Source organism: Rissa tridactyla, chromosome 5 (genome assembly GCF_028500815.1).
Source record: "Rissa tridactyla isolate bRisTri1 chromosome 5, bRisTri1.patW.cur.20221130, whole genome shotgun sequence".
Lineage (NCBI taxonomy): Eukaryota > Metazoa > Chordata > Aves > Charadriiformes > Laridae > Rissa > Rissa tridactyla.
This window is the reverse complement of record NC_071470.1, coordinates 59399421-59412597: the sequence shown is the minus strand read 5'-3', so window position 1 is coordinate 59412597 and position 13177 is coordinate 59399421. Positions and strand designations below refer to the sequence as shown.

At 41.5% G+C, this 13177-nt stretch overlaps 1 protein-coding gene across 1 annotated transcript in view; it reads right to left on the bottom strand.

Annotated features, from left to right (window-relative positions):
• Window positions 1-227: 227 nt before the first annotated feature.
• LOC128910224 (transmembrane protease serine 11E-like) overlaps window positions 228-13177 on the bottom strand; it is a 43683-nt gene continuing 30733 nt past the window's right edge. The window contains exons 6-10 of the mRNA XM_054203182.1: window positions 7258-7296; window positions 3883-4078; window positions 2831-3090; window positions 1913-2055; window positions 228-389 (exon numbers count right to left, since the gene is read on the bottom strand). Of these exons, the coding sequence (XP_054059157.1) occupies window positions 228-389; window positions 1913-2055; window positions 2831-3090; window positions 3883-4078; window positions 7258-7296 (800 nt within the window). The remainder of the gene's footprint in view (window positions 390-1912; window positions 2056-2830; window positions 3091-3882; window positions 4079-7257; window positions 7297-13177) is intronic.

The following is a 13177-nucleotide window of genomic DNA, read 5'->3' as shown; positions in this document are numbered from 1 at the left end:
GAGAATGTTTCAAGGCTCAAAGATGAGGCAAGCAATCTCATATATTTAGTATAAATTCTCAAGGGGTTAGGATCTCTGACAGCAAAGATAGCGCGTGCTGCAGGCAAAGGTTGCTTCAGCCAAAACTACACAGAAATATATATACAAAAAAAAAAAATCTTTCAGAATTACAGACAAATATGAGTTGCATGTAGTCTAGGTAGCTAAATCCACTTTTGATTTTGGAATTAGATGCCAGTTTTTGAGGTAATCCAGTCACGGAAATAAGTCACTCGTGTGTAAACTCCAGGTTTATTTGGTTTGGCACATTCGTCTCCCCAGCTTACTATTCCCACGAGGTACCACATCAGTCTAGAGTCTGGAGTAACCAGTGGTCCCCCAGAGTCCCCCTAGAGAAAGAGGAGGGGAAAAAAAGTTTTAATTGATCAGAAGGGAAAATATAATTCTCTCCATAGACAGGAGGGCATGTCCAATAAGAGAAGAAAGAAAGCAGTATTTGAAGAGCTGCCATTTGTGCAGAATCCAGGCTGTTTCTGAAAACTGCATCAGAAGTCTGTGGCTTTTTCCTGTTCCAATGGAACCTCCTGACCTGTCTGTGTGGTTTTTACAGGAAAAAAAAAAAAAAAAAAAAAGGTTCTCTTCTGTTTTGTGAAACGCTGCTCCCCACCTGCCTTGTCTTTCTCCTCATACAAAGTAGGGAAACACAAATATATACAGCAATCTAAGCCAGGAGGAACTTTTTTTTTTTTATAGTAAAATAATTTACAAATTATTTTAGTCACTTGCAGCAGCAACGTTTCAAAAAGGATTTTATCAGGAACTTGGTCTTCTAATTAGACAATACCTTCTTAAGATGTTAGCCACTCTCAAAGGCTGAATTCAGATACTATTAATAGCATGACACAGTAGTAATGGTTAAACTGGAAACCTTACAGGCTGAAAGGCAATCCTCATACAACAGACCAAAGTCCCCATCTTCCACCAAAATGCTTTACTGAAATAAACAGCAGTTGCATCCTTCTGTTCAGGTCTCTTCAATGCTGAGCCAGACAGGAACAGAGGAATTGAGCCTCCCAAACTTATTTTGCAAGGAGTTAGGCTTTGGATGTAAATCTGTAGAACAGGGATTCTGAAAAGGGTCTGTTTTCAACCAGCACTTAGAAGTACATTTTTTGTAAATAACATAAATAGCAATTATCTTTTAAAAAGTTATCGTTATGGAAATATTTCAGTTTGAACATAAGCATTTCCTTGCAACATTTGCAAACCTGCACCATGCATGTATCATTACTATTCCACTTACACCTAGCTTCCTTATAATTACCTTTGTTTCAGACAGATTTCCTTCCACTGATCCAAGTCTGTTATCAAAGATCGTATCATAACAGATCTGTTATGAGATGATCCAGTCCAGAATTCAATTTCAATGAGTGATAGTGCATTTTTGTTGACAGCTTAATTACTACATTCTTAAACTTCTTCCTTCTCAACTGTACAGATGTCTGGTCTTGGCTGCTTGAGACATTTAATTTTTAGCTCATATTTAGTGTTTCAGCATTTAGTATCTCTGTCAACATCTTGTCATAACACTTTGCAAACAAATTGTTAGTTAGATTTCACACACAAGAAATTATGAGAAGCAAATGGGCTCGTAGCAGCTGAGTTACAGAATAAGAATTTCATTTCATGCTATGAAAGGTTTAAATTGTGAATATTATACTAATTTAGTTCTCTTATTATGGGTTTTATGTGCTAAATGATGTGTACTAAATGCTACTTCAATTTACGACTTAATTGCTGTTTGAATGGAGCCTATTTAAAGGACTAATACACTGTCAGTTAAGATTTAGTCAGCCAGATACCGGGGTCAGCATTAAAATAGTTTTCCTTTCTAATTTTCAGCTACAGTTACCTGGCAAGCATCTACTCCTCCTTCCAAGTATCCAGCACACAGCATCCTGGGTGTTATGTCCCCATCGTACACTTCTTTTCTGTTGCAAGTGTTTGAGTCTATAAGTTTCACTGTTGCTTCCTGAAGAACGTTTGGAGTTGGACCTGAGGGAAAATATAGTTTGGGCATTTATCAACAGAATTACTTTGCAGTAGTTAAGATACAGGAAGAGCTTTTAATGTTCTCTTATGGAGGACCAGCTTTACTTGGTTTAATATGGAGGTTTTGCTTGTTGATCCGTCTAAATTAGGCTCTTAAGGAAAACATACATACTCCTAGTCTCACTTAGGAACTGTACCATTAAGACAGAAGTAACGATTGCATGGTACATAGTGCCTTAAGTCTAAACCTATATATTTTATACATGTTCCATATAATAGCATGGAACACAAATTACCTAGCAATTTGTGCAGATCATACAAAATGAAGACATCTTGGTTCCATTGCTAAATCTACTCTTAGTGTGGTCTGGTAAGAGTGCAAGCTTGGGTGAATCACCATCTGCAGCTCACTGCACATTTTCCTGAAAGCCTACAGAGTTATCCATAGTTTCTGGCTAGGACTTGAAGAATAATTTTTTAGGTGCTATATAAACACATGCACAGCTGGACTACCTGTCTTGAGGATTTACAATATGAAATGGAAAGGTTGGAAAAGGAGAACAGCCTTCTTCCTGTTTTCTGCTTCAGTGGATTGTAGCTCTGTCTTTGTTCAGACTCATTTTAGAACAAGAAACTGCTGCTCATGATTAAACAAACCTATTGCTTATAGACAAAGAATTAGGCTTGCTGCCACACAATATATGGCTACAGAAGTGGGATCAATTCAGTCGTAGCTGTTTATGTAATATACAGGTCGCCTGGTAGACTCGGGACTCACCGTCATTGGTAAGTGCTCCCCAGCCTGTGATGACAGCATAAATATTGTACGGAAAAGTCTCAGATGGCTCAGGCAGACAAACACGGTGTATGCTACTCGTAAACTCAACTCCTTTAGAGAGCTGCACCAGTGCAATGTCATAATCATGTTCTGGGTAGAGGTACTTTTCATGAATAATAATAGTCTTGACTGATCTTTTCAAGCTTGGTGGCTTCAAAACAGCTCCAAAAGTCGCAGTCCACTTCTGGGGGTGACTCAAGCTGAAAAAAGGTAAGAGTGCTGTAAGTATTTAGCTGTAAATGTAAGTGTTTGGGACTTTAAACTTGGTGAGCACCTTTATTGTAAAGCTCCTTCAAGCCAGCTCCCTACTAGATTCCTAAGGCATCCATCATTTTCTGTAATACTGTCCCCCGTGTAACTGTGGGCTGCTGCTAGAAGAGGGCAATCCTGCATTCCCTCCTTGACGATGGTCTCATACTCCTCTGTTGCTCCTTGTCCCTGAGCTGGCCTTTGTGTTGCCGCAGGGTATAATCAAATCAAAAAGCTCTTCTGCTAGAAAACTCTTCATTTCCTTTATTCTTTTTGCATGTTAATAATCTGTTCAATCAGCAGTTCCATTTTACGTGCCCTGCAGATTCACAACTGCCATGCTTGAAACAGAAGAGCGCTGGGAGTGGATGGCTGAATGGAGGGGTGGGAATGTGGGATTATAATTTCTGGTAGCAGCCTGCAGTGGCAGCAACCTACTTGTAACATGAAGGAGCATCTTTAGAAATGTTTTGTGCAACAGGAAAAAAATACACTCCAATTTCAGTCACATTACCTTTTCTGCGCTTCTTAGCTCAATATGCCAAATGACTATTGATTTCCTCTCGTACAATTGCCAGTTCTGCTCCAAAGAGTCAGCCTTTAATTTCTCATTGAAATATTCAAGTGATGGGTCTGCTTAACCCAGACTTTTCTCCTCTGAAGTAGAAAATTGTTCCTCTGGAAAGAGTCAGGGGTTCGGTGCAAATCTGGAAAGCCACACAACTTGATACATGGGAACTTACTCTCTGAAGCAGTGAGCTGCAGATACAAGCCATGTATTGCTGATAAGTGTTGCACCGCAGCGATGGATATTATTGTACTGCAAACTGGCTTGCCACGGCCAGTCCCCCGTCTCTGCAGAAGACAATCCGCCAACTATTCGCAACGACGATGATTTTGCCATTGACTTGACTGATCTATTCTGACGTAACCCACAGACTGTCAAAAAGGAGAAAGAGTGTATTAGTTACGCTCCTGTTTAGTAAATATGCTTGCCAATGGCTGCAGAAAACACATGTAAAATTACACACCACCTCGGCTGTCTAACAGTATTAACGTCAACAAGAAACATACATTCCACCGGCCCCCCAGATCAGAAATCCTCACGCACGACCCATTCTGTTAGAAGCCTGAATTAACAACTGACTATTATGGAAAGCTATGATGGTCAACCATTCAGGCTTAGCTATGTGAGCAGCCCAAATCAAGAATCAAAACCCTTCACCACACAGCCAGGACAATTCCCAAATACAGGGATTGCCAACTTTAATGTCACAGATAATTTGTCATTAGGATAAAACATGAACAAGGCAAAGTCTAAGGTGGGAATGATCCAAGCCATGGACTTTTACCACGCATGCACGCAGATTACATCAGCAAGGTGTCACCTGGAAACAGGCAACTGCGCCTTGCACAAATGGCAGTCTGCAAGTGGACCTGGAGAGACACTTCAGGCAAAGAGCATCACACGAATCCAAGCTGGAAATGACAAAGGCATGGATACCTCCATCACAGTGTGCATCCATGACGAAAAGTATTATCCTCCAAACCCAGAGAGAAATGAAAATACCCATGGTTTCAGACACTAAACTCAGGATATTCAGGAGCGGCTGAAGCTCCCCAGAAGCTTTAGAAACTTCCTCAATGAACAGAGCTGCTTCAGCTGTCTTCTCCCATCCAAACACCATCAAATCCATCTTACCTGGACCAAGACTCACTAGTTTTCATCCAGGCCCCGATTTCAGCTAGACAATAGGAAAGTTGACAGACAGGACTATCCCAATCCATTGAGAAAGAGACAGAGCTAAGAATTATTTGCATAGTGACAACACAATCCAAACCATTGCACTGCCTGTCTCCTCCAGACAGTGACCCAGAGGGGGACAAAGCAGAAATCGGTAATACGTCACTGAAGAGCTGCCAGCTCCAGGGCCCTTGAAGTCCTCAGAAGCGAAACACTGGAGCCACGCAGAGTGTAACCTCTGCCCCTTCCTGCTAGGATCTGCACAAGGTTATGTTAACAGTACCTTATAGTCAAAAGTAGCAGCAATAATGCAGTAGATTGAAAGCTGTTCATAAATTTAAAAACAAAAACAAAAAAAAACCAACCCAAACGAAATCAAAAATATTGAGAAGCTCATGTGCTCAGTGTAGAGTCTGCCCTGTTCTGAGGTTTAAAACCACAATGAAGGACACCAGTGAAACCTCAACCTACTTGTCCAAAACTTTCCGTGTGAAAGGAAAACTGGAGAACATACCAGAATTGGTAAGACTGTCAGCACTAGCATGTTTCGCTCCTGAAAGCTATTGGCAATCCTCAATTACTGTTCGTAAAACTGCACAATCCTATCAACCACTTGAGCAGTCAGTGTTCAAAACACAGGAAATCTCACAGTTCCCTCAGTGCTCCAGAACACCAGCACCTAAAGCTGACCCAAAAAGTGATGTTATTTAATATTCAATTACTTGACAGCCTGCTGCTAAGGAATGAGCTAAACTTCCCAGAGTTAAAAGAAAACAAATTTGTAAGCAAAGATGGCTTTTTATGGCTATTAAATCTCCAAACAAGCTGACTTCCTTCTCTGGAAGCTTAAAAACATCTCTAAAACAAACTACCTCAACTTAACCCCTAAAGCAGTACCTTAAGAAAACCAGTCATATTGCCTTATATTTCTATAAGGAACTATTTTGTGCTACTAGCCATTCCAAAATCCAGAATATTTTCATTATAATCACAGGCTGATGTAACTTCTATACATTTCCTTGTGATCCTTCCTTCCTTCCAATGAACACTAAAGAAAATTACATACTCCCAATTTCTGAGAGCACACAGAAAGCCATTATTCCAAACTCTTCTGCATGTGCCCAGTATTACTGGCTTTTTGGGCACTTCTCACTCGCGGGCTGTGTTGGAGGTCTCTGCTAGGCTGCCATCCTTAAAGCACCAATTGAACAACAGCTGGTACGCATTCAGCTGTAAAACTCATCACTTAATGTGTGTATAGGAAAATAAAGGTAGCAAGGTGGAGATGAATTGTTATGCTACAGCATCCAAGACAAGCACATATGAAGCAGACTCTGCAGTCGCTGCTCCAAGGTGCAGTTCTAATACTTTCCATCAAGGAGACAGAGGACAGGTTGTCAGCCCTATGCGGGCAGGATTATACTTGACGAAGTATTCTATTTAAGTACATGTTTTAATCTATTTATAATAACAGATTGCTTCTAACTATAATCTGCTCAAATATAAAATGCATTCAAATCTGTGATAAGGACTCTCCTGCCTGTAGCACGTTATAGTACACCTTTCAGCTAGCTGCTGTGCTTGACAGTAAAGCAGTCTACCAGCCCAAGCAATTAAGTTCCTATATTTATTGGAAGTCTTCGTCGCTCACTGAATTTTACTGTGAACACCTAGGAGCCTGAAATGGCTCAGCTTTCAGGTAGAAACATGGCTTAGCCTCTGCGTGTCCAAATACACTATTAAGCAAACACAGTGTAAAAGCTCCCAACAGCAACTGGATTGGGCTAGTAAATAAACAAGTGTCCTGAACATTACAGTGCTCAGCCCTCACTGGCTAAGTCAGTCCTCTGCTTCCTAGATGGCAGGGTTGGCATTTAAGATGCACCCTCCAGCTCCCACACCAGCACTGCTGGAGGCAAAAGCATGCACCATAGACCCTTACGCAGCAGGACCTGCGCGCCTCCTCTCTGACCAACGCTGGAGATTTCTGTAGAGCCCTCAGCACTTGCTCTTTTCTCATTGTTTGTTCTTTTCTCACCAAATGGCTGATATATTTTTAAAAGAAGGAACATCTCACTGCAAAAAGAAATGACCAAGGAACCCAGCAGTGGGTGTAGACTAGAAGGTATTTTCACCCATCTCCACTATTTTCAAGCCAGTCTTCCTAAGTATCCCAGAAGACACTAATAAAAGAGGCTTCCTCGTATCTGAGCAGAATTTCTAAATGCACAGCTCTTCTGTGTGAAGTACAAGGTCACATTCATTAGTCAGGAGGATGAGAAAAGGCTTTTAAGGGCCAGGAAAAGTGCTCAGAGACTATTAACGCTAATTAAAACAACCGGAGATTTCCCAGGCTTAAAAAGCCCTCACTTACTGTCATTGAAGAGGGCTTCTGCTCTTTTCATCTCCATATCTGAAACAAAGAAACAGTAAGGGTAAGGCCAGGACAGCACAGACACGGTTTCTCATTGGCATGGTCATCCCACGTGACAGCTATTTGGGCACAGGGCACCACAGGAGATAAGGCTGAGGGGAGCTGCTAAAGAAACGAGTGTAGCTCGTATGTGGTCACGTTCTTGCGCTGGCTATTGCACTCCTCTCCACAGTGCTGCTTGCTGTTCTCCAGCCAGCCAGTGTCCTCAGAGGACCAGGCACAGGGTCTTCCCCGTCCTGCTGGACCCAGATGTTTCTGGAGGGGAGTACAAACAAAACAAGTCCGTATTACTCAAGATCCACAAATTTGTTGGGGAGAGATTTTTACAGTGGAAAGTGTTGAAGTTCCTTTTTTTGTAAAAAACCAACTGGCCGCATTTTACACCAGCGTGAGGGCCAGGGGAGATCTGGCACTCACACTGTGCCCTCTTCGAGATCAGAAGGCACTGACTTCACTGCAGCAATGCCCGCTTACAATAGCAGGGGCTCACTCTCTTTTCTCCTGTCTTATTGAACAACAGGGTGTCTGGTACACTATTAATACTAAAAGAGATAGTTAATAGCAATTTATTACAAGGCACAGAAGGTCCTAGCAATATATTCCCTCCTTTAATATACATGTTGTACATTTATGGACAGTACAGTATGCTCATGCTGACAGTAACAAGCATTGGCTCAAGGTATAAGTCTAGTCCCATTCTTCTAGAATGCTATTTTTACAAGAGCTACCATTTTAGTTGCCAGCAGTAAAAGCAAATGTAAAAAATAAAAATAAATCACACTTTTAATACAATTTTTAAATTATACAGCGCCTCTTGTATAACATTCACAACTTCACATTTTGCAGCTGGACACCCTATCTCAGCAGATCCCTGCCCTTATCCACTCACTTCATTCCTCTTTTCTCTTTGCAGCTACACAGAATAATACCCTAATTTTGATCCAAAACCACACCAAGCCAGGAGGAGTCTCTTTTGAATGCAAAGAGCTCTGGCTCATACTTGTCACCTATTGTGCTTGTATCACTTCTGTTTCGCGTGTGGGCTTGACACTCCTGGTATGCAGGGTGAACTGATGTTTGGAATCCCCCATTACTAGACCTGTACTCATTCATTTCTTAATATGACATTAGGCAGAATATGATAGAAAAAGGAAACAAACAGAACTCCAGCGCATGTACAATTGACTGCAGGGAATGTTACAGAGCAAAGGCAGTGCTAGGGCTGCCGTATGTGCATGCGGCCGCTGCTTTATTTTATAAGAATGGGAGATGAGTTGTTATTAGACATTTATATATCAACACAATCTTATTCACTATAAACAGGAACTGTTCACATAATAAAGACAAGTAAGTTTTACTGGTGGGCAACGACAACTTGCAAGGTCCCCTTCCAGTAAAAATGCTCACTTGTACTTTCTCAGTTCCTGTGAAAGGAGGAAAACCCTGCATTGGGTTTGTGTGGCCAGGTTTGGGGGAGTGGGAGGGCTACAAGGGGTGGCTTCTGTGAGAAGCTTCCCCCATGTCTGGCAGAGCCAATGTCAGTTGGCTCCAAGATGGACTTGCCACTGGCCAAGGCTGAGCCCATCAGGGATCATGGTAGCACCTCTGTGATAACATATTTAAGAAGCAGGAAAAAAACACTTTTGTTCAGTGTTGTGATGATGTTGTTTTGATTTTGTTGTGGGGAATTCTTTTTTGTTGATGTGAGTGAAGTTTGTGAAGATTGTGTGATGAATGTGGATTTTAAGATAATTCTTAAATATGTGATTCACAGAGGCAAGGGGTGGAATGTACAGCTAATTCTGCATTTCAGGAATGTAAGCTTTAATCCTGTGAATTTCCATGGATTATATGGTTGGTTGTTGCCAAAATCCCTTACATCAAAACGTAATAATACCAGACAGTACAAGCTAGGCCAGCAGAGGAATTCAGCAGTGATGTAAACATTACTGTTTGGTCAGTTACAAAGGAAGGGGAAAAAAGTGGGTGCTGAGCTGTGCTAAGGATTTGTCTACTTCACCTATGTATACTGGCAAGAAGTGCTTTGAAAAATCTGGCCCTACCTGTTTATTTCAACTACGATAAGTATCCAATGTTTTCCTAGAAATTCATACAACCTTCAGAACTAGTTCATCATTTGGGTCACGCTAGCATTTTATAGCTGGAAACTGGTAAGAAACCAACAAATGTAATCAACAATGAAAGAGCACCTTTTGCCTTCAAGTGCAATATTGATAATAATGTTTTTTTAGCTCTTCTCTGGGTGGAGAGACATTTACCTCATAATGCCTAATTATAAAGCCTGCAGTCAATTATTAACATTTACATTATGTTGCAAAGCTCATCGAGAAGACAAAAGGAGCAACCAGCTTGTTCAAGCGCAGTGCCGGAAGCAATTCAATTGGCATGTTGTCACTGCACCAAGTTTTGCTGTGAGTCACACGGCTGTTCTGCAAGGCACCTGTCTGTATCTCTGTTTGCCTTTTTACGAGGCACGTAGAAAAAAGTACAAGCCTCACATGGGCAAAATTTTACCCATTGCTTCCAGTTGGACGGCTTGTGTGTAATTGGAGAAAGAGGTCTTCCACACACAAGCTGCAGGTCTTAAACAGCATGTCTGTACAGCTCTGAATTTTAGCATATTTTATAATATATCACAGCTATGTAGCCAATGTACTCTCCCACCCACCGCCGAAGGAGAAAGGCCAGCGACACCTGTCAATAATTTTTATGCTGTATTCACCAGGGGAGGGGCACTGCTTTGCTTTAGAGATCTGCCAGATAAGAGCGCCCTCACCATGTATCCCACACTGGGAGCTGGAACGCAAGTCCTAAAGAAAACACCACAGCAAATGGAGAAAACCTCGACCGGGAGTTTTTAAGAGGTGAAAACAGGTCTGTCTGGCAGCAGACCCAGGAACCCATCGTGCAGATCAGGACAGGTAAAATTAAGGGCACAATACCCAAGACTCAAAACCAAGATCCCAAACCCAGAGCACACGTATGTGTTTGGAAACTTGAAATGACTGACACTATTTTCAGGTAAGTCGAGCCCACAGTTGATGCCATCAAAAGCAGGGAGCACTTTGGGTTACACGATACTGCTGAAAATCAGGCTGCATACTGGCTTACCTCGTTAGGGGCTTGCCATCATTTATTACTAGCTTGACATTTTTGGCCTGGTCAACAGCATAGCTGTTTGCATTGTGCCAGCCAACATGTTGCAAGCCCTTGCCTTGAAGCAATCACTTGTAAGGCACGAGAGACAATTTCGCTGCCCTGCTCATTTACTAGTTGCCCTAGTTGCACTACCAAGAAAAAGCATCAATTAGTAACAATTAAAGTGTCATATCTTGTCCCAACCACATACAGCTGCAAAAATAGTTGTTTGTGCCACATTTAGGAAAACAGCGTTCAGGCTTCCACTGTAAACAAGAACAAGTTCAACTTGAAGATGCATTGCCTACCTGTAAAATGGAACTTGCCATTTAATTAAAGCCTGCCTAACTTAAAAGAGAAAACTAATGTTTAAATTAAAAAAACAGCAATCTATTGAAACACAGCTTAGGGATTCCATCTTTCAGAAGAGGGCTCTGTTCCTCAACTGGACAAGCAATTTTGTTAATACAGTTATTTTGCCTATTTAGTAAACGGAATAACTTTAAAACAGACTTGAAGTATTGGTCTTAATTTCCAACTAATGAGAATTGTGACTTGCAGTTACTATTTCATACTACTAACTTACTAGTAAGTAACCTCTTTTTACTCCTCAAGATATTTGCTTGAGCAAACATGGAAAGAAAAGGGGAGTAAGCAAGCGCAAGAAAGCATCTTTACTTTGACAATTGTTTATATGCAATAGCCAGTTAAGGCCAGGATTTCTAAGGGAGTTCAGTGCCCAAAGCCCCCGGATCTATTTGGCAACCATCTAAACGTTTGCAGTTTCATAGTTAACTGCAGACTGAATGACCTCTGAGGGATTCAGAGATTCCTACAGAAAAATGTGCTGGCTTTGCACGTCTCTAAATAATATCAGTGTCACTGCATCAGAGGAATTAATCTTGTGTCCACTGCCTCATTTCAGTTCAGCCACAGAGACCAGTGCTTATATTAGAAGGAACATAACAGGCAGAACTCTCAGTGACACAATGGATCAGACATTATGTTGAAGTAGTTCAAGCAAGGCAAGCAAATGCATTACTAGGGGATATCATGCATTTTCAGCGTGGAAAGGACCAGAGATGGCTGCAAAACTAAAGATTAGAAATTTGTTTTAAAAACCTGATACAGCTTTACCCAATTACTTATTTTTTTCACAGATGTTGATTCCCAAAAGAAACTTGATTTTCTTTAACGGTTTACAGCCGTGATTTTCTATATATCATAATATAACTGTTAGCTTCAAAGGCAAACTTCATGTTTCATCCTCTATTATATCAAGTTCCCACATCTTGCTTGTGTAAGTTGTTTTTTCACACAGAGAAGGATAAGTAGAGATTATCTTAAATGGGGTATGAAGGGAGGAGAGGACTGTAAACATTAAAAATATTAAGAAAAAGTACATGCTGCGGTACTAGCAACACATTCTTGGACATGCATTTGAAGCACAGCTTTGTGAATTGTACCAGGGAGCAGAAGAAGCATTTTCCCCACTGTCCTTTGTCACATTTTAATAACAGCTTCCTCGAAAAGAGAGAGAATCACAAAATTTTCAGCTGCATCAGTATCAGGGATCTCACCTAGTTCAGTGTTTTTTAGAGTAACAACAGGGCAGGCAGGCAAAAAAAGAGTCTCTGGCACGTTTCAGTAGATTACCAAACTGGGCAGCTGAGAGGAATGTCACAGAGTGCATTTGTCCTGCAGTGCAGGCAGAGGTGAAGATAATAGCTCTACTTTAATACTCTTTAATTACGTTAAAGACCGTAAAGGCCTGAGATACTGGGGTGAAATGGGAATGAGAGCAGTGAGCAGCAGATTCAGTCACGTTTCAAAAACTGTACCCAAAAGGAAATGCAGGAATTTCCTGGAAGATGGCAAAACATGAGCTTTGGGCTGAGCAGGAAGGTCACGCTCTTGTATGGTGACATAGTGCGCATAACCTGAAACGTCTTCACACTAACCTTACGATATTCTCACCGCTCTCTCAACAGGAATTACCTCCCTAGAGTTATGCACCCTTGTAGAAGTAGCAAAACATGGCTTAGATACAGGTGATGCAATTCTCATTCCTCCAACAGGGGAGAGTAACCTGGTAGAGACAAGACAAAGGCTTTGTACCTCTAATTGTCCCTGTCACCCAGTCCTTCCCTCCCTACTTCTGTCCAGTGGACCTGTCCTCACATCCATGACTTCTCCCCCCCTCCCCCCACCCCACCATTAACCACATCTTAATTTTGTCCATGAGGACAGACAGAGGTCCACACCTCACAGCATACTTATAACAACTCCATGTGGGCATCCTGCAGCCCGAGGAGGGATCTACATGAGGAACTATGTACCAGTTCTGTAGCGTGTATCCAGGCCAATGCATTTTTTAGCATTCTTTTTTTTCCTGGCCTACGCTCACACCCCAGCTGCAATTAAGGTCTCACTACAGTGAGGACAGCCCAAATCACTTGCAACCTCTGCAGGCAACGCAGAGAAAGGGAAAAACAAGAATTGGGTGAGGAAATTAATTAAATCAACTTATCTGGGTCATCTAAGAAGTCAGGCCAGGATGATTTTCTGCTTAATTCCTTCATCACAAGTATTTCCTTGCAAAATATTCATTTTAAAATACATTTCAGTCTCTTCCATTTCAGCCAGCCTCTCTAGACTGTTGCAAACATTGAAATGCACCACCTTGTGCCAAACTAATGGC